Genomic DNA, 22,171 nt, shown 5'->3' on the forward strand with positions numbered 1-22,171 from the left:
AGGACGTGATAAATTGCACTGGTATTTTAGTAAAAGGTATTTGGGAGTGCCAGGAAGTTGCCATGTGTGGGGATGGAGGCAGAAAGCAGCCATTTTTATTATTCTTTATTATTCTTTTACATAACTGGGTAGCAATTTATTCTCTAATGTACCTATCTCTTAAGCCTTTAAAAATGAAAATGAATTAACATTTTAAGCTAGGTCCTCTGAGTTTATAAACTCCCCTATACATGTTGTTGTAATTAATCACTCTCACTGCCTTTCAGTCTTATTTTCATTTATGTTATGGTAGTCATTGTGTATATTGTTTCTCCAGATCTGCTTACTTCACTCTGTATTTGTTCATAAGTCTTTCTATGTTTCTCTGAATTCCTTATATTCATTGTTTCATACGGTACAATATTCATAAATTACAATTTGTTCAGTCTTTCCTCAACCAACTGGCACCCACTTTGTTTCCAATGTTGTACTATCACAAAAAGTAGCCATTAAAAATGGTGGGAAAGCTTCCTGAACAGAGGCAAATCATCTAGCTCTCAGCTACCTACTCCAGCAAAGCCTTGAAATTATTTGTACTAGATTGAATAATGTTACATAATAAGATACTGTAGTAAGTGACTCCATCCAGCCCAGAACTACACAAAAATCAGCCAGAAGCCCAGGTGCAAGAGTGTGGGGGAAGCCAGCAAATTCAATGCAAACACAGGCAAACAAGCCCACGTCCTCCCAGTGCAAACAGAAACAGACCAGTGACATATGTAGCCTGTGAGATTCTGGGTCCAGAGGCAGCAACAATGGAGAGCCCCCTGAGAAAGCCCAAGGTGGTCACAAAGCTCCAGAATGGGGACCTTGGAAACCCCAGGAGAGCAGTGCAGCAGAACTCAGACCTGAACAGCCCAAGAGCCCAAGGACTCCTAGGTCACTCGCATCCTGTCCTAAGAAACGAGAGAGGGCACTGAAGATCCAGCATTTTGAATCTCAAAGATCCGGGGGGGGGGCTAAACCTGACAAGTGGACATCAATGCAGAATCCTTTTTAAAAAACATCTATTTATTTATTTATTCATTCATTCATTTCATTCATTCATTCATTCATTCATTCATTCATTCGCTCAATTTATTTATTTGTTTGTTTGTTTGTTTTTAGTTTTCAACATTCACTTCCATAAGATTTTGAGTTCCAAATTTTCTCCCCATCTCTCCCCTCCCCCCACCCCAAGACAGCATGATCAATGCAGAATCTTAAGGGACTTAATATGAACCAAGCAGGGCCAACTACTCCACACAAAATTCTTGCAGGGGACAGAGACTAGCCCTAGCACAATTTAGGAACTAAAGCTGGAGACATGAATAAATCAAAGAAAACACTGACCAGTACAAATAAATGATTGTCAATCCAGAGAGCCATCAAAATAAGGAGAACTCTTGTAATAATTTCAAACAAAGAGGAAAAAAAAGATTCTCCATAAAGACTACATGAATATATAGAACAAATGAAGCAAAAGATTTAAAAATGAACTAAAATTATAGAGAAAAGAATTGAAAAGAGAAGAAATAACTTAGAAGAGAAAGTACCCAAAAAATGTACTTCCTGAAAATTGTAATAGACCAAACAGAAATCAATGGCTCATTGAGACAACAAGAAATATCAATCAAAAGACTGAATAAAGAAGAAAATATAAAGCCTAAATTTAAGAATCAACAGACTCCTCGAAAACCAGGATTTTTAAAAAAGTTTGGAAACAATATTACAAGAATAAATAAAAACTTTTCAGATTGATTTGCCAAGGGGAAAAGTAACATAGGAAAAATGTATTGATCAGTTCCTAAAAATAAAACAAAAGCCCCAAGAATGTCATATCCTAGCCAAAATCCAAAGTTCCAAAGTCAAAGAAAAAAATGCCACAAGCATCTAGAAAGATGTAATTCATGTACCAAGCAACCAGTTAGGATTACACAAGACCTGGCATCTTCTGCTCAAAATCAGAAGAGATCTTGGAATACAATCTTTAATTTTTAAAAAATTTATCTATTTATTTTTTTGGTGAGGCAGTCGGGGTTCACTGACTTGCCCAGGGTTACACAGCTAGTAAGTGTCAAGTGTTTGGTCTGATGCTGGATTTGAACTCAGGTCCTCCTGACTTCAGGTCTAGTGCTCTATCCACTGTGCCACCTAGCTGCCCCTGTAATACAATATTTCAAAAGGCAAAGATATAGGCTTACAATCAAGAATAACTTATCCTGCAAAGCTGAACATATCTCTACAGAGAAGAAAATGAATCTTTAATGGAATAGAGGACTTTCAAGCATTTCTCATGTAAAGATTAGAACTGAGTAGGAACTTTGAAATCCTAACATGAGTTGAAACTTAGAAAGGTAAATTTATTAGTGATAACATCTTAAATAGGCAAGAAGAAACAAGTGTCCCTTCAGAACCATAATGTCTTCAAAGGGTATTGAAGGAGGTAAATAAGAAAAACAGAGATCCTGGAGGTGGATTGGTTCTATTTGAGGTTTTAAGAGGGGAAAGAAAAGGAAAGGTAAACAGAATAAATTAGCACAGAGGAAGAATGGGATATGACTTGCTATTTCTTGTAATTGGAATACTTGAGGAAGGGAGGAGAATAAGCATTTATTAAGTATTTACTATTTGCAAAGTACTATGCTAAGCCCTTTGCAAATGCTATCTCTTTTAGGTATCAGATTAACCTACTTGTCTGAAATAAACAAAGCATGGCCAATACACACAAAACATGAACAGTTTAGTGTAGAAATATATCAAACTCAATAAGGAAACAAACAGGGATGGGAAGGTTGGTGTTAAGAGGGAAGATAATACAGAGGAGGGAGTAGCTGCAAGGAAAATAAATGTCCTGATCCTGAAGGGGGAATTAAAATGAGGAAAAAAGAAAACAACTAGAATGTAAGGGGTGCCCATCACTTGTAGAATGACTGAGTAAATTGTAGTAAATGAACATAATAGAATATTACCACATAAGAAGTTACAAAAGATTATCCCAGGGATCCCTGGGTGGTATCAAATGATGTGGTGTGAAGTGAGTAGAACCAGGAGAACAATTTATAAAAGGACAAAGAAAAACAACTTTGAAAGCTTTAAGAAATCTGATCAATGCAGTGATCAACTATGACTCCAGAGGATCTAGAACGAGGCATGTTACTCACCTCTTAACAGAAAGGTGATGGACTCCTGGTCTATTTTTGTACGTGGCCAATGGGTGAATCTTTCAAAGTTGTTTTTCTTTAAAATGCTGTTTTAAGTCACTTTAAAAGACTTTTAGAACTCTGATCAATACAATGGCCAACCACAAATTCCAGGGGACTGATGTAACATGCTACTCACCTCCCAACAGAGAGGACGTGGACTCAGAGTGCAGATTGAGACATTTTTTTTTCATGGCTAATAGGAAGATTTGTTTTGCTTAGCTATATACTTTTATAACAGGAGTTTCGTTTTTATTTCTTTCTCAATGGGAGGAAGGGAGGAAGTAGGAGAGAGAGAAAGCAAATTTTCACTAGTTGAAAAAAATTAAAATATTTAGAAAATTTTAAATGAGAGCATTACAATATTAAATTTTAATGTTTAACCTATCTATTCTTATTTGTTTCAAGGGTTTTTTTTCCTTTCTCTTGATTTTTAATGGGAGAACGATTAGGAAGGAGAGGTGAGCTTAACAATAGTAACATCAAAGAAAAAAGAGCCATTTTTTAAAATGCATGGAAAAGAACAAAAGGAAGTTCAGAAGGGAAGCATAGACAAGCAGGACAGTCTTGAAAGTAAAATACATAATTATTGTATACTTTTTTTAAAGCAAGAATCAAGAAATTCAGATTCATAGTTTCATATGCAATCCCCTTTTTCTGCTCTGCTATGTATATGGAAATGCTCTTTTCTGGTATATAAGTTCAGAATTAGAAATAAAATTAAAAAATTAAAAAGAACACCGTGGTGATGGGACATTTGTGAAGAGGGAGAGACTGTTGGAATGAGAATGGGGAGCTCTGGTGGGAAAGAGATGCCTGAAGCCTTGGAGGCATGAAGTAGCAGTTGTATGGTACTTTGGCTGAGGTCTCCTTGGCCTGTATCCTTCCCTCTTCTCCTCTCCCTTCCCCTCTCCTCTCCTCTCTTCCCCTCTAGTTTCCCCTCAGGGTGTTCTGCCCAAAGGAACATAAATTTTGATGGTCAAAAGCTACCAGTTAACTTGGGGTTTGCTGGCTAGATTTCTTTCTCAAAAACTACACCTTAAACCCAATTCACTCTGGAGCTTATAGATTGGACAACAATAGGTCTTGGGTCCCTCCTGGCTCATAGTGAATGTAAATAGTAACTATTTCTCTTTTGATCAGCAAGTGAGAGTGTCTTCTCCTCCTAGCTTGATTTTTTTTTTTTATTAAAGAGGCCTATTCACTGAATGGGCATTGCCTCCCTCAAAGTGAGAACCTGAAAAGCCCTTAGCTTAAAAGGGACAAGGTCTCCCACTACATCCTGGCCATCTCTAGTTGTCCTGATTGATATCTGGCCACTGGACCCAGATGACACTGGAGGAGAAAGTGAGGCCAGTGACTGTGCCAAGCCCTCCCTCACTTAAATCAGTCATGTCATCATCTCCCTGATGTCATAGTCTTCTTTGAGAATGAAGGACAAACCACACAACCTTGGCCTGTGTTGTCATCATATTGTGAGGGAGGATGTGAAAGGCTGTCTACATCAGTCTGAACTGTGGCTTGCCAGGTCCGTGCCTCCACCCAGCATGTGCCAGGTTGGGAAGTTAAGCTGTGAAGTCAAGTCCAATGTAATAATGTCTACCTAGATTATCCTTGGTGATCTGGCTTCTAGTTCTTTCTTTTAAGCCAGATGCTTAGGAGGCACAAGGCATTCCTAAAATGGTGAAGGATCTGGATACCATGTCACATGGAGGACAAATGAAGGAACTAGGGACATTCCCTAAGGATGTGGATAGAGTATCCCTAGGACTTATGCTTGACTCTGTGCTGTTTAACATCTTTATCAATGACTCATAGTTGATATGGTCATCACATTTGCAGATAACATAAAGCAAAAGAGATAGTTAATACACTGGATAGAAGAATTGGGAGCTGAAAAAATCTTTCCCAATATCCTAGCAGTGGAGTTCATTAGGATTGTACCAGGTTTCTGATTAGATCTGTTTTTGTTCAGAAGTAAGTAGTCTAATCACCACAAGGTGGTTTTATTCTCTGAAATATATGCTGCTGCATAAATCCAAGAGATCTCTCATTGATATTCAAACATAGCACGCTTACGCCACCATGTGAAATAAATTGACTTTGGAAGCACTTCAAGGTTTTCAGTAGTCCTAACCAGGCTGGAACCTACCTTGGTGGCCTCTTGTGAGTAAGGTGTGGCAGAATGTTGTATCATATGGATATTCTCCAAGAATGTATCAGATTCTGTTTTGTCTAGACATTAGAATGATAAAATTATAGGCTACGTATACACCATGCATAGGCTTAGTGTTCTGTCTAATGTGTGCAGGTTAATGTTCCTGTTTGAGAATGCATTGGACAGCAGGGTCTCTTAAAAATATCTGGGGGTTGAGTCAACTGGACGCCCAACATGAGCCAGTGCTGTGATATGGTGGCCAAAAGAGCAAACACAATCTTGGGCTGCATGAAAAGGTGTATACCTTCCAGGAATAAGTGGGCAGAAGTCCTGCCATACTCTGTCAGACTCCATCTGGTTTGGTGCATTCATCTGGGCACCACAGTTTAAGAGGGACATTGATAAGCTGTAGGATGTTCAGAAGATGGCAACCAGGATGGTGAAGGACCTCCAGGCCATGCTGTGTAAAGGTCAATCAAAGGAAATGAAATAATATTTGGTCAGGAGGAGATATGAGAGCTATTTTCAAGCTCTTAAAGGTCTGTCTTTTTTGAAGAGAGACCAGACTTATTCTGTCTAGTGCCAGAGGGCAGAAATAGGAGCAATAAATGGAAATTATCAAGAGGCAAATTTATGTTTGATGTATGTGGAAATTTCCTAACAATCACAGCCATACAAAAGTGGAAGGGGCTGCCTCAGTTAGTAGTGGGTTTCCCCCTCCTTGGAGGTCTGCAAGAAGAGCCTGGATGACCATATGTTGAAAAGTATGTTATAATGGAGTGTGTTGTAAGGGGATTTGTTTCCAAATATGGCATGGACAAGGCAGCCCCATAGATCATTCTTCCATCTCTTAAATTCAGTGATCCTATGGCTTCGGAGATATGAGCGCTGTCTTAAAAATTGAAGGTGTATCTTTGGAAGAGGGAGGTGATATTCTATATGGAGTTCAGAACTAGGACAAATAAGAAAGCAGTTTTCATCTCCATCGAAGGAAGAGCTTTGTAAAAACAGAGCTGTCCAATAAGCATCAAACACCTCCATCTTTGGAGGGATTCAAGCACCATATCGAGGTCCTGCAGCCTCCAATGCAGAGGCGTCTAAGAGAATAGGGAAGAAGTCAGAAAATGTTGTTGAGAACATGGTTGTCTCTGACTTTGTGACAGAGTCATAACCATCCAAACCCATTGGTGTTGTTTGTACCCAAGATCTTAGGCAGCTAGCAACACTGCCCAATGCATAGAACACACACACACACACACACACACACACACACACACAGAGAGAGAGAGAGGAAACCGGGCTCAAATACACACAGAGAGAGCTATCAAAGAGCACCCTCAGAGCTGGGAAGAAAACTTCTGCCACAAAGAGGGCTTACTTTTAACTTGCTTAGGCCCTTTCTTATCCACATAACCAGCTTTATAGTATAAAGAACTATTTAGTGGAAACCAGCTCAGAGGCCCAGGCTGTTCCTGCTTTTTTATATACTGCATATAAGCAACCTCCAAACAGGAGATTCAAGACAATTGCTTTGTAAGCACAATGGGTAGCAGCTGCTGTCTTCCTATTCCCACAGCTCAACTCCCCTGCCTTGATGACAAAGTGGCTATAGATAGAGCAGGGGTTCTTAATTTGGGGTCTGGGAACTTAAAAAAATTTTTTGATAACTGTATTTCAATATAATTGGCTTCCTTTCTACGTGTTTTATGCATTTAAAAACGTTAATCTAAGAAGGGGTCTGTAGGCTTCAGTGGACTATCAGAGAGATCCAGGACACAAAAAATGGTGAAGAACCTGAGGGTATTCCTGCATTGGGTGGGAAACTGGACTAGATATTACGTCTTATGAAGTAAAAGGTTCCATGGGGTTTTTCTGAAAAGAGTATGAGCATTAAGCTCTATAATGTGGCTGAATTCTAGGCCATTCAGCCTCCCTGAGGTTCTCTTAAATGTTTCAGATCAGCCTTGTTCAGTATGAAGGTGGACCAGATGATCTTTCACGCCTCTTCTAGCTCTGCTAGGATGTGGTTCTGTGGAATTCTAGTGTTGTGGCCAGACTGGGATCTCACTGAGGGCTTCTGAATCTCTGACAACATTCAGCTAGATGGTGCAGGGGACAGAGTGCTGAACCTTGAGCCAGGAAGACCCAAGTTCAAATCTGGCCTCAGACATTCCTGGGCTTCATATCAATCAGTAAACATCTATTAAGTGCCTACTATGTGCCAGCCTAGGGGAGTCAGGAAGACTCATCTTCCTGAGTTCAAATCTGGCCTCAGACATCTATTAGCTGTATGACCCCAGCAGAGTCACTTAACCCTGTTTGCCTCAGTTACCTCATCTGTAAAGTAAGCCACAGAAGGAAATGGCAAACCACTCCAGTATCTTTGCCAAATAGGGTCACAGAGAATCAGACATAACTGAGACTAAACAACAAAAATGTGCTAGGCACTATGCTAAGCCCTGAGGATACAAAGAGAGGCAAAAGACTTATGCAAATAAATATACACAAAGCAAGCTATACACAGGAAACAATGAAAATAGGAAATAATTAATTAATAGAAGGAAGGCAGTAGAATTAAGGCGTGGGGAAGGCTTCCTAAAGAAGGTGGAATTTTAGATGGGACTTTAAGGAAGCCAGAGAGGTCAGTACTCAGAGGGGAGGAGGAAGAACGTTCCAAGCATGGGAACAGCCAGAGAGTGCCCAGAGATGAGAGATGGAGGGTCTTGTTTATGGAACAATCAGTAAGCCAGTGTCACTAGATCAAGGAGTACATACTGGGATGTAAGGTATAAGGAGACCGGAAAGGTAGAAAGGGGCTAGGTTATAAAGGGCTTTAAATGCCAAATGGCATTTTGTATTTGCTCCTGGAGGTGAAAGGGAACCAGCCACTGGAGTTTATTGAGTAGGGGGTGACATGATCAGACCTGTGTTTCAGATGAATCACTTTAATGGATGAATAGAGGATGGAGTGGAGTGGGGAGAGATTGGGGCAGGCAGACGCATCACTGGGCTCTTGCAATAAATCAGGCACGAGGTGATGAGGGTCTACACCAGAGTGGGGGCAGTGTCAGAGGAGAGAAGGGGGTATATTTGAGAGATGTTGCAAAGGTGAAATTGGCAAGACTTGGCAATAGATTGGATGTGGGGCATGAGAGAGAGCAAGGAATCCAGGATGACTAGGTTGTGAACTTGAGGAACTGGGATTATGGCATTGCCTTCTATGGGAAGGTAGGAGGTGGGAAGTTTGAGGGAGAAAGATAATGACTTCCATTTTGGACATATTGACTTTAAGATGCCTATTGGATATCCAGTTAGAGATGTCTGAATGGCAGTTGGGGATGCAAGATTGGAGTTTGGCAGAGAGATTGGGGCAGGAGAGGCAGATTTGGGAGTCATCAGCATAGAAATAGTAATTAAATCCATGAGAGCTGATGAGATCACTAAGTGAAGTAGTATAGAGGGAGAGGAGAAGATGCCCAGGGAAGAGCCCTTAGTGACACCTATAATTAGAGAATACAGTCTGGATGAGGATCCAGCCAAGGATAGAGAGTAGGAACGTTCCTATAGGTAAGAAAAGAACCTGGAGGGGATGGTGTCCCAAAAACCTAGAAAAGAGAGTGTTAAGGAGGAGAGAGTGATCAACAGGGTTCAAGGCTGCAGAGAGGTCAAGGAGAATGAGGATAGAGAAAAGGCCTTTGGATTTGGCAACTAAGATACCATTAGTAACTTTGGAGAGATCAGTTTTGGTGGAATAATAATGTTAGAAACCTGAGATGCCTCATCTGTAAAATGGGAATAATAATAGTACCTGCATCCAGGGTTATTGTGAGGATAAAATGTGACAGCTTTTTTAAAGTCCTTTGCAAACCTTAAAGGGAGATATACATACATATATCTCCCTTTAAGGTTTGCAAAGGACTTTATATATATATACATATGTATATGTATATGTATGCATATATACACATACACACATATATGTGCATATATATGTACATATATACATGTTAGCTATTATCTAATGCAGGGCTGGTCACAGATGTTTGATTTAACAAAATCATCTGCATTTGCTTCAACAAATTTAACAAAATCATCATTGAATTAAATGATCATTGATGGTTACTTGCCTATTTCTCAATCCCCAGTCTTACCTTTCACATAGGCCTTTCATGAGCCCCTAGATCAGGAGTGGGGAACCTCAAGACCACACTTGAGGACCTAGAGGGCCAGATGTGGCCTTGAGGTCACAGGTTTCCCCACCCCTGCCCTAAATATTAGTGCTCTTCCTCCCTCTGAAATTACTTTATGCTTACTCTGTATATATTTTTAATTTCCTTATTTGTATAAATGTTGGCTCTTACCAGTAGAATGTAAGCTCCTCAAGGGCTTAGGAATATTTTGTGTTTGTCTCTGTGACTCCAGAGCCTAGCACAGAAAGTGTATATTAAATGTCTGTAGAATTGAATTGAGAACTGAATTGAGCTCTTTGACTCTTTGGCTCGCAAAGGGTGCACTGTTGTTTCAATTCAATTCATTTATTAAGTGCCTACTGTTTGCAAGCACTGTGCTGGTTGAGATGAGTTAGTTTATGGACAACATGTGTCATTGTGCATATAATCACAGAATGTTATATCCCTTCATCCCAGGTAAACGTGCTCTTTGCACACATTGATTCTTGGGCAGTCAGAACACTACAAGAGTCCTATGACAAGAAAGAAGACATCACAAAAATGTGGAATACCACCATGAAGGAGGTAAGCTAAGCCATCTGGAGAGATTCTTTCTGGTGGTCAAGAATGAAGGGACTTTCCCTTAGACAGTAGAATGCCTTCCTAACTGATGCTGAGAGAATGGACTCTGGGCCTCCTGGGTTAGTGCTGACGTTATACAGCTGATTTGTTTCAGGGAGTGTAATCTTGTCAGGAAGAGGGGTGGTGGTGGAAGAAGATAAGGCACTAACTGGGCTGGGTTCAAATCCCTGCCTTTCCACTTACCCCCTGTGTGTCCTGGACCAAATCATTGCACCCAGTGGAGACTTAGTATCCTGATCAATCAAACAAGGTTGGCCTTAAGGATCTCTCAAACCTCTTCTAATTCTATCATGCTGTATCATATGATGGTAATTCCAATTATCTTCTCTTAGGCTCAGTTTCCTGATCTAGAAAATGGGGATAATCATTCTGACCTTGGATACCTCACAGAATTATAGTGAAGGGCAAATAAGAAAATAGATGGTAAATGGGAAACACTTGGAAAAGTTTAAACCTTATGCAAATGAGAAGGGTTATTGGCCAGCTGGGTGGTACAGTGGATAGAGAACTGGGTTTGGAGTCAAGAAGACCTGAGTTCAAATGCAGCATCAGACTCTTACAAGCTGTAAGTGTGACCCTGAGCAGGTTCACTTAACTGCTATCTGCCTCAGTTTCTTCAACTGTAAAATGGGAGAAACAATAGTACCTACTTCCCAGGGTGGTTGTATGGATCAAATGAGATCATATTTATAAAGTAGGCATTGAATAAATGCTTGTTCCCTTCTCTCTTACTACAAATAATATATCCAGGTGGGTATTTTAGTAATAGATATTGCTCCAGATATATAAGGCTCAGCTCCATCTGAGAAGTTCAGGACCCATAAATTAGTTTTCTTTCTTCTTAGCTACAATGCTGTGGATTCCACAATTATACTGATTTCAATGGCTCTACATACCAGAATCAAAGTGGCGGCTACTATCCCATCTTTTGCTGCAAAGAAAATTTTCCTTGCCAGGAGTCTGGCATTGCTAATGACAAGAAGGTGAAGTATAGAGGCTTAATACTAAATTTCTGATATAACAATTTTTTGTTTTTGGTGAGGCAATTGGGGTTAAGTGACTTGCCCAGAGTCACACAGCAAGTGAGTGATAGCTGTCTGAGGCCGGATTTGAACTCAGGTACTTCTGACTTCAAGGCCAATGCTCTATCCACTGTGCCACTTAGCTGCCCCAAAGTAATTTTCTTTTAAAGAAAAGATGGTATGGTAACTCTCCTAGCCCTCCCAGGTCGTACTTTGTTTCCTGGTCTGGACTATGCTACTTATCATGGCCATGTCTGAGTGGGTGAGCTGACTTCAGGCTTCCTGGTTTGAGGTGGGAGAGTGGGAAGGGGATGGAGGAAGTTCAAAAGAATGATGTATACCAAGAACAGTTAGCAGGGTATCTGAAGCAGATGCAGGGTCAAAATTAGGTTCATTAAAAAAGTCACTCAAGAGTGGCCCTGGAATGGCCTGGGCTAGCCATTTGGCTTAAGGTCTGCAAGAAGGTATTGATCTCTTTTAATGTGTGATATTCAAACATCATGCTGCACATCAAAATGTAAGAAATTATTTTATATTCTGGAAGATCTAACTCCTGCCCATATAAGTGTAAGCTCCATGTTAGTCTCACAGGAAAATTGCTAGTTAAGGCTCTGTTGACATCAGACAATTTAGATTTTAAAACACATTTAAAGCGTTGTTAGAAGGCAAAGTCAAATGTCATGATTTGTAAGGTATTGATCCTTTTTTTTATCCTAGGGGTGTTTACATAAACTGAAGGAGTCCCTGGAAAAGAATGGAAAGTTGATTGGAGGTGTTGGGTTGGGAATTTCAGTCTTTGAGGTATGTGTTTTCTTCTCACATTTGACAAAGTTTGGTCTGTGGTTACTAAAAGAAATTTTGGAAGTGTATTTAATTTAGAGACCTTAGGAATTTTCTGCCTTGTGATTATGAATTTTTCAGCAATACTGACAGAATAGAAATTGGGGCACAGGTTAAGGCTTCAGATCAGGGCATATAAAGAAAGAAGCCAGATCAAGTGGGATGTTACCAAAAATTAAAATGGACCCTGTGGAAGACAAACTATTCTTTTGTGTTGTTCAGTCATCTTTCAGTTGTGTCCAATTCTTATGTGACCCCATTTGGGGTTTTCTTGGCAAAGGAGTGGTTTGCCATTTCCTTCTCCAGCTCATTTTACAGATGAGGAAACTGAGGCAAACAGGATTAAATGACTTGTTCAGGGTCACACAGCTAGTAAGTGTCTGAGGTTAGAGGCCAGGCATTCTATCCACTGCACCACCTAGCTGCCTTATTATTTAGAAGAGTCTATTGCCTCTCCCTGAGCTTTAATACCCTAATATTCAGGGGCCCAAATCCTGCCTAAACTAAAGGAGCAAGAAGATACACAGTTACATACTTTTAAAACCAAAAGAGGCAATACGGTATTATGAAAAGCACACTGGATTTGAAGTCAGAGGATCTGAGTTTGAATCATATCTCTACCTTTTCTTTCCTATATGATCCTGGGCTTTTCTCTCTGGCCCTGAGTTTCCTCATCTGGGTTGGACTAGATTCCCTCTGAAGTCCCTTACATTTCTACATCTATGATCACCCACAGAGTTCACAGCCCTTGCCAGAAGTTACAGAAACCAAAAGCTTCATCAGCTGGTAGTCAACACTCTGGTGATCAGCCTCTCTAAAATTAACTGCGCCTATGCTGGTGGCTTTTCCTGCCTGTGTAGGACCATTCATTCATTCACTCATTCAACAAACATTTTTAGGCCCCTGCTATGTATATATTGTGCTAGATGTTAGGGATGAAAAGACAAGAACCAAATAGTTCCTGCCCTTAGGAAGCTTACATTGTATTGAGAGATTATCAATATGTAATGTATGGGTAAATTCTCTCTCTCTCTCTCTCTCTCTCTCTCTCTCTCTCTCTCTCTCTCTCTCTCTCTCTCTCTATATATATATATATATATATATATATATATATGTATATGTATATATATTTTTATTTATTTATTTATTTAATGTGTGTGTGTGTGTGTGTGTGTGTGTGTGTGTGTGTGTGTATATATATATATATATATATATATACATGAGATGGATAGATAGACAGATGGATAGATAGACAGATGGATAGTAATTTTGGCAGGGATTGGGGATAAACCTTATGTGGCATCAAGTGGTGCTTAAGCAGGCCCATGATGGAAGCTAGGGATTTTGGGAAGATGAGTAGGAAGAGTATTCCAGGCATAGAGGACATTTTGCCTGTGCAAGGGAAAAGATACGGGAGATGGAACACCATGTATGAAGAGTAGTAATAGGGGCAGCTAGGTGGTGCAGTGGATAGAGCACTGGCCCTGGATTTGGGAGGACCTGAGTTCAAATCCGGCCTCAGACACATAACACTTACTAGCTGTGTGACCCTGGGCAAGTCATTTAACCCCATTGCCTAGCCAAAAAAAAAAAAGAGTAGCAATAAGAACAGTTTGACCAGAACCCGGTATGAAGAAGAGCCCCGTGCAACAGGCCTAGAAAAGCCAGCTGCTGTCAGACTTTCCAAGCGTTGTTATTGCTTCAGGGTTTTCAATGACAGTCAAACTTATGCCTGATCTTAGAGACAGAGGGAATTATTGGGACTTTTTGAAGGGGAGGAGAAGGGTTCAAACCAGCTAAACCAGTATTTCAAGAATATTAATTTGGAGAGAAAATGTAGGCGGAGTGACCAATTACTAGACTCTTGGAACTGGTATGGGTGAAAGGTGATGAGGGCATGAACTATGATGGTGACTGTGAATGGAGAAATGTGTTGCGGTGGAATCCATAGCGCTTGACAACTGAATGGTTGGGGGTAGGGTGAAGGAGTGAGAAGGCTAGGGCAACACTGAGTTTCTTTTTATGTAAGTGAGAGTCTTTTTATGTAAATAGTATTTTATTTTTTCCAATCGCATGTAAAGATAGCTTTCAATATTCATTTTTTTATAAGATTTTGAGTTCCAAATTTTTCTTCCTCCCTCTCCTACCTTCCCCCTCCCCAAGAAGATAAGTAATCTGATAGGTCATACATTTTCATCGAGTTTCTAAGCCTACCTGACTGGAAGATGCCTTTAATAGAAATAGGGAGGTCAGGAAGAAGGAGAGGTCTGGGGAGGAAAGATAATGAGTTCTACTATAGACACATTGAGATTGAGACTCCTATGGGATAGAGTGCTGGGCCTAGAGTTCGAACCTGGCCTCACATACTTCCTTGCTGTGGGTAAGTCACTTAACCCTGTTTGCCTCAGTTTCCTAATCTGTAAAATGAGCTGGAGAAGAAAATGGCAAAAAAAAAAACCTACCAAGAAAACCTCAAATGTGTCACAGAGAGTTGGACTTGACTGAAATGACTCAACGATAACAACAAATAGGGGATGTCTAGTTGGAAACGTCTGATAGACAATAATGTGAGACTAGAACTCTTTAAAGAGTACAAATGGTTGTATACAGATAGTAATCATTGGTATGGGATGATTACAGGAACTGATGAGATTATAGACATGGAAGATCTAGAGAGCAAAAAAAGAGAAGATGGTCCAGGATATAGACTTGGGAGTAGACCCAGAGTTAGGCAGCAGGATGATAATCTTGCAAAGGAGACTGAGATGGAGTAGTCAAACTGGTAGGAGAAGAACCAATAGGGACCAAAGCCACGAAAATCCGAGGGGAGAAAGTACCCAAGAGGAGAAGATGGTCAACCGTGTCAAATTCTGTAGAGGTCAAGGATGAAGACTGAGGAAACGCCATCACATCTGGAAATTAGGAGATCTCTAGTAACTTTGGAGAGAGCAGTTTCAGTTGAATTGATGAGTTTGGAAGCCAGATTTCCAAAGAGAATGAGAGAAGAGGAAATGGAGGAACTGAGTGTAGACAGCATTTTTAAGGAGTATGACTGGGAAGGGGTGGGGGAAGGAATAGAGGATGATAGAGGCGGCAAGAGGATCTAGTGAGTTTTTTTTAAGGATGAAAGAGACTCAGGAGTGTTTATAGGCAGCAGAGAAGGAACTAAGAGGGCAAAGAGGATTAGAAAAAGAGTGGGGATGATAGTGGGGGCAATCTGCTGGAGAAGACAGGAGGGGATGAGATCAGGTACATATAGAGATTTGGCCTTGGCGAGAAGGGCCACCCCTTCATCGGAGCCTGGAGTGAAGGAGGAGCTAGTGGGGGAATGGCAGCTGTGTAGAGGATATATTTGAGAAGGGGAGAGACTAGAAATAGGAAGACCAATTAGGAAAGTACTCCAATAGTCTAGGTGAGAAATGATGAAGATCTGATGAAGATGTCTGTGTGACTGGAGACACTGGAGAAAAGGGGCTAGATATGAGAAGTGCTGTGGTATTAACATCAATGGAAGTGGGCAACAGCTTGGATTTGGGAGCTGAGGGTGGTAAGGAAAGGTTGGGGGGACTGCAAATCTAGATTACTGGGAAGGGGGTGGTACGTTCAACCCTTGCAGGCCAGTTTCAGCAGGCTTGAGGGGTCTGAACCCAGATTGAAAGGGATTGAGAATATAGAAAATTGCTAAAGGGTTGACTCTTCATTGTGTAGGATACATTTTCCAAGAATATATCAATGTAATTCTAAGCTCATTTTCAAATACAAACCAAACCCAACATCGAAGATGATATTGCTGCACTCTTCTCCCTCTTCAGGTGGCAGCCATGGTGGTCTCCATAATCTTATTTTTCAAAATTGATGACATTTCATACGGCTGAGATCTCTGCGGTCACTGCCTCCCCCTCTGCTTTGAGAACAGCACATATCTAAGCAATGATGTTTACTGCATGAAAAATGCTACTTTGTATTAATAAATAATGCTAAGTATTCAGCTTGGAGCAGCAAAGCTGAAGAATGGGTACCACGCATTTCTTTTCACCAGATAATGGATGTTGATGGGATCTGGTGTCTATTTTCTATGACTGGAAAATTGTAAGAATTTACTTTCACTAAAATTTATTAACATCATTTAAACATCATTTCCTTTATAAGAAAAAAGAAACACACACACACAAAAACATTTTAATGGAGCTGTCTCAGATATTCCCTTGGACCAGAGAGTGTTCTTCTGTGCCTTTTCTTTGGACTTCTGCAAAATTCAGAGCTTCATAAAGGAAAATCTGTGGGAGCTGGCCAATGTCTCCCGGCTGTAATGAATGGGCTTGATTTCTACAGACCAAAAAGAGTTGGTCTCTTTTTACAAAACTTTTTCACTTTGGGTTTGACATAAAGTATTTGGGGTGGGGTGAAAGACAATAATCACAGTCACTGACTTTATGGAGAGCTTTACTTTACTCTCATTTGATTCCCAGATGAAACCTACTAATAGCTGTCATTTACACAGCCCTTTAAGGATTACAAAACACCTTTACATACGATTTCACATTTCTCACAATTCTGCGAAGTGGATGCTATTATTATGACCATTTTGTAGATGTGCACCCTGAAGCTCTGAGAAGTCCACGTGATTTGCCGATGGTTACACAGTTAGTGCATCTCTGAGGCAGGATTTGAATTGTAGTCTTCTTGAAACTTACAAAAAAAATGACTGGTTAGGGAAGTTTTCCCTTACCCTAGTGGCCAAAGTCATACCTTTTTTTTTTTTCTTTTGAGGCGGGGCGGACAATCAGGCCGAAAGGTAGGGGTTTTTTTTGGGTGGGTGGATATGAAGCAGCATTGCCTTTCTTGTAGATAAAACGGATACTCTGGGAGAGGGCCTCCTTGACTTTAAGCTCCTCTTCTGCGCTCCGCCACATTTGGACTGTTCCATTGGAGGCAACCCCCCCCTTTCCCCTCCCCCACCCTGCCCCAATATCAGTCAACGCAAGGTAGATTAATTGGGTGAAATAAGCATGCGTGGCTTTTCAAGACTTCAAATGCTCCCGCGCTTGGCGTGAGCCTGGGCTGGGGTGCCCTAGTGTGCGAGTGGCAGCGGGGTAAAGCCTCTAATGACTGCCTGCCACCTACCCACCTGGCTACCTGTAGTTTTTCTGGAAGCCGCTGGGTGGCATATGGGAGCGGGCCTGGGCTCGGCAGGTAGGTAGGTGCTGCTGCGGAATCTCCATTCCTTTAGCGCTTCTGATGCGATTCCCTTAGCCCTGAGCTCAGTGCTCACCCTGCTGCCCTAGTGAAAGGAGAGAGCGTTTCTGCTTTGCCATAGGCACACGATGAAGACCAATCTTCCTTCTCTGGGAGGAGGGAAAATGCAGAGACGTGGCCCCCCGCTACTTCTTGGGTGGGGGGTGGACGAGGCGCCCGGGGTCATCCCGCCCCACCTCACTCCATTCAGGATCTGCTCACCAGCCCCACGCAATTCTCCTTTGCAACTAGAGTCCACATACCAAAGGAGCAGTGTCTCACACGCGTGTCGACCTCCCCACATTCTGCGTATTGCTCTCCCAATAGCCTCCCCCCGATTCCCGACCAGCTCCGAATCTATGATCCTATAATATTCCCAGTCACCCAGTTCGAAATGTTTTTTTGTACTCCAATAATTACGGACACTCTACGAGGATTCAGCTCGACACACCCATCCTGCGTGCCTCACGTTGAGTCATCTAGTGGTGTGACGACACCAATGAAGTGCGCAGGTTCTCCACGAGTTAGCGTTCACGTGACCCACCCATCTTTCTGGATCATACATTTCTTCGATGGCGTTCTTTCCACCAACTCTCCTTTGTCGGTCACAGAGTCAAGAAACATTTATTAAACACCTACAATGGCACAGACTCTATACTAAGTGCAGGGGATAAAAAGAAAGCTATGACAATCCCTGCCCTCCAGGAGCTTACAGTCCAATGGGGGAAGACAACTCATAAAAAGAAACTGAAAGGGGGCTGTGGATGGTGGAGGGAAGCGCCTTGAGAGCAGGAAGAGTGTTTTAGCCTTTCTTTGTATCCCCAGCCCTGTGCACAGTTCTTGGTACATAATAACCATAATAAATACTGACTGATTGCTCAAGCCCTCCCAGCACCTCCTCAAACTTCAGTTCAACAAGAACCTACTATGTGCAGGGCATTCTTCCAGGTGCTGAGATACAAGGACAGTCCCTGCCCTCAAGGAGCTCACATTCTGGGTGAGTTTCCAGGCACCCAGTTTTGCAGCTTGGGGATAATCCTTGACTCTTTACCTTCCCTCACTTGACATATCCAATCAGTTGCTAAATCTTGTCCTTCCTACCTCCACAACATCTCTCAAATCTGTCTTCTTAATAATAATATTAGTAATAGTTAGCACTTATACAACATGTTTAGATTTTAAAAGCGCTTCACAACCCTGGGAGCTAAGTGTTGTTTAATCTCTATTTTACACCTTCCTGTGTTCAAATTGGGCCTCACACATTTACCAGTGGTGTGACCCTAGGCAAATCACTTAACTCAGTTTGCCTCAGTTTCCTCATCTGAGAAGAAAATGGCAAACCACTCCAGTATCTTTGCCAGAAAAACCCCAAATGGGGTTCCTAAGAATTAGACACAACTGAAAAGACTGAAAAAAAAAAGACAAGAAACTGAGGCAGACAGAAGTGAAGAGACTTGCATAGAATCACACAACTAGTAAGTCTCTGAGGTTGGATTTGAACTGGTGTTTCTCTGACTCCAGATTCAATGCTTTATCCATTTTACCCTTCTCTCCACTCATACAGCCACTGGCCTAGCTCAGGCCCTTGCCACCTCTCACTGGACTATTGAAATGGTGTCCTAATGGTCTTCCTGTTTCTAGCCTCTCCCAACTCTAATCTATCCTTTACAAAGACGCCAAACTGATTTTCCTAAAGGGCAGGTCTGACCATGCCACTTCCCTAATCAAATTCCAATAGTTATGACTTTTAGGATCTACTATAAACTCTATTAGGCTTTTAAAGGCCTTTTGCAACCTAGGCCCAACCTATTTGGGGTTTTCTTGGCAAAGATACGGGAGTGGTTTGCCATTTCCTTCTCCAGCTCACTTTACAGATGAGGAAACTGAGGCAAATAGGATTAAGTGAGTTGTCCCCAGTCACACAGCTAGGAAGTGTCTGAGGCCACATTTGAACTCAAGTCCTCTGCCTCCAGGGCTGATGCTCTATCCACTGTGCCACCAACTGCTCCATACTGGCCTTCTTAAGGTTCCCCACAATGCATCTCACATTTCTGTTTCTTTGCACTTGTTGTCCCATCCTCTCCTTCCCCCATGACTAGAATTCGCTCCCTCTTCACTCCACTTGAGAATCAATTCCTAGTTTGTTGACTCAGCCACATCCTACATTACACCTTTCCTTATCCCTTCTCCCAACTGCCAATGACTTTTCCTGCCTAAACTCCTGTGTGTTTCTCTTGCATATCCCTCTTTCTATATATATATCTGTGGTCTCCCCAGGCAGCTCCTCCAAAGTGGAAGCACTTTCACTTTTGTCTTTTAGTCCCCAGCAATTACCATCATTGATCCAACAGCACTTAATTAATTGATTGCTTCCTGAAGGGGGTCGGGTGGGGGATGTACATTGGATAAGCATAAGTAATTACAAATGTAGGGCAGCTCCAAGGGAGAGTAGCTAGTTACATAATAAAGCCTGGAATGTAATATAAGGTGAATTATTGCAGGTCACATATGTAAAAGTACTTAGCCAAGTTTTTCCTCCACACATGGGACTCAGGGTTAGAGGGATACGCTTTGAGAATACCAAGTGTCCCTTCATTGGCTAGAAGAGTTGATAACTCAGTGACTGTATAAAAAGGAGTGACTGTTCCCTCAGCATTACTCCTTTTTTCTGGCCGTGACGCCGATTTCTGACAAGGGGATCAGGGAAGCTACAACTTGCCTATTCACCCACCTCACCTCCATGCAGTAGTTAGGATATAGATGCTAAGGCATGAGCCCTGCCTTTGTTCCTGCTCTTTTGTGTTTCTTCTTTCCTGAGCTAAGGCACTTAATCCAAGGCTTGGAGAAGACATCCAGACCTTGGAGAGGTCTGGCAGGCCCATCTCATTGAAAGTGGCTGGTGTGGAAGCACCGGAGGAGCCCCTGGCAACCAGTATTACCTCACATCTCCTCATCTCACATTCCCTCACTGTCTTCTCCTTCATCTCATCTCAGATGAAGAGATGGCTCTCTCCTTGCCATGGCAAACCTCTCTAAATGCACCCCTGATCCTAGCCCCTCCTGTCTTTTCCAAAAGAGTGTTTTTTTTCTGCTGTCCCATTCTCTATTCCTTAGTCTTTTCCGTGTAGTGGTTCCTTCCCTGATGCCTACAAAGCATCCTGCTGTCTCAGAAAACTCTCTTTTGACCCAAGCATCTCCTCTAGCTTATAACTCACCTCTTTGCTTGAACTATTTACAATAAACGTCTTCTTGGTCCCCCTGTTTGAATCTTCCCACTCCACTCTACCCTTTACTCAGCTGCCAAAATGATTTTCCCAATGGGCATGGTGGACCATGTGGACCCCCCCCCCCACCTCCACACACTCAATAGTTTCCGATTATTCCCTATCAGCTCTAGTATCAGATATATGTAATCCTGGGTTCAAGCCTGGGCCTTTGCATAAGATTCTCTTCATTGGTGGAGAGAATGATTACTCAGTGCTTGTGTTTGCATGAAGGCAGCTTGGGAGAAATTTTCTGGCTTCTGTCTTTGAGAAAAGATATGCATAATTCCAGACTCTGTCCAGGAAAAGGTCCTTGGAAATAAATAAAGACTTTTGGAAGAAGCCAACACGTAGAGGAGCTAGTGCCTGGCTCATCTCTCTAGTTAGGTTGCTGAACTAGAGACCTTGAGGAATTTTCCCTTGGGTGAGACTGGTGACTCTCTCTCTCTCTCTCTCTCTCTCTCTCTCTCTCTCTCTCTCTCTCTCTCTCTCTCTCTTTTTTCTCATCAAAAAGTTTTTCTTTTAATTTTTTTTGTAAGGGAGAAAGGAAAGTATAATACCTGCTCTTATAGGTACTATATCAGTACCCATCAGCTTTTTTAATAATTGATAAGGGCCTGCCCTATTTTAGGAAAAGCAAATACATGACAATTACTTGCAAAATAAATATAGGGCTGGCTATACTAACTTCATACAGAAAAAAGATCCTTAACAATCCTCACCCTTGTGGCACAATTTCAGCGATTCAATTCACAAAATTTTGGTTTACATAGGTTTCCAGAATCATACAGTCTGTATAAAGCAGGGCAAAGTTAGAACCTAAACATCTGTACCAAGAAAATTTGCACTTTTACCCAGGTACCTTTCTAAAAGAAGCTTCCTGGGTCAGCTAGGTGGTGCAGAGAAAAGAGCATCGGCCCTGAAGTTAGGAGTACCTGAGTTCAAATCCGGCCTCAGACCAAACACTTGACACTTACTAGCTGTGTGACCTCGGGCGAGTCACTTAACCCCAACTGCCTTAAAAAATTTTTTTTTTAAAAGAAGCTTCCTTCCCGCCCGCGCCCCCCCCCCCCCTCCAGGTTTGAGGATATACTAAGAGTGAGGATCTTAAAAATATCATAACAAAATTAAACTAGCTCACAATCAAGTGAAAATACTTTGGGCCAGAGCCAAAGATTATTATTGGAGTGGACTTCTTTTCTTTCAGCACCCTAAATTTAACCAGCTGGAATTTTTTTTTAAGCACTATACTGTTAAACCTTTTTTTTTTCTCTCTCTCTGTCTGTCTTTCTGTCTTTCTCCCCTCTCCCCTCCCCTTGCTGAAATATCTGTCAAGGAAAGAGCTCAGTCACTCTGGGTATTGCCTGGTGTAATCTAATTTGAATCACTTCTCTGGTTTCTCATTCCTATCTCCTTAGATAAATGTGTCTATTTGTTATTTACTCTTCATGATGGTCTTTTGTATTACTAGCATTTGATGGGAAGGGAGTTAAGCCCTTAGATACAGCTTGGGGCACTCCTTCCTTGGTAAGAGCAACGATTTCAGGAGAGTGGCTTGAGCCTAAAAATCATTTCCCCTAGACTAAGTAATATTTAGGGAGACAAAAAGATATCGGTCTAG

General features: G+C 41.6%; 1 protein-coding gene across 1 annotated transcript in view; it reads left to right on the forward strand.

The window, feature by feature from the left end:
- The window catches only part of TSPAN16 (tetraspanin 16), a 51,725-nt gene extending 35,662 nt beyond the window's left edge, over nt 1-16,063 (forward strand). The window contains exons 5-8 of the mRNA XM_078151812.1: nt 10,026-10,133; nt 11,036-11,173; nt 11,930-12,013; nt 15,865-16,063. Coding sequence (XP_078007938.1) covers nt 10,026-10,133; nt 11,036-11,173; nt 11,930-12,013; nt 15,865-15,927 — 393 coding nt within the window. The 3' untranslated portion in view covers nt 15,928-16,063. The remainder of the gene's footprint in view (nt 1-10,025; nt 10,134-11,035; nt 11,174-11,929; nt 12,014-15,864) is intronic.
- The last annotated feature ends 6,108 nt before the right edge of the window (nt 16,064-22,171 follow it).

The sequence above is a fragment of the Phascolarctos cinereus genome, unplaced genomic scaffold, assembly GCF_003287225.1.
Source record: "Phascolarctos cinereus isolate Bilbo 61053 unplaced genomic scaffold, phaCin_HiC Scaffold_4;HRSCAF=312, whole genome shotgun sequence".
In the NCBI taxonomy this organism is placed as follows: Eukaryota; Metazoa; Chordata; class Mammalia; order Diprotodontia; family Phascolarctidae; genus Phascolarctos; species Phascolarctos cinereus.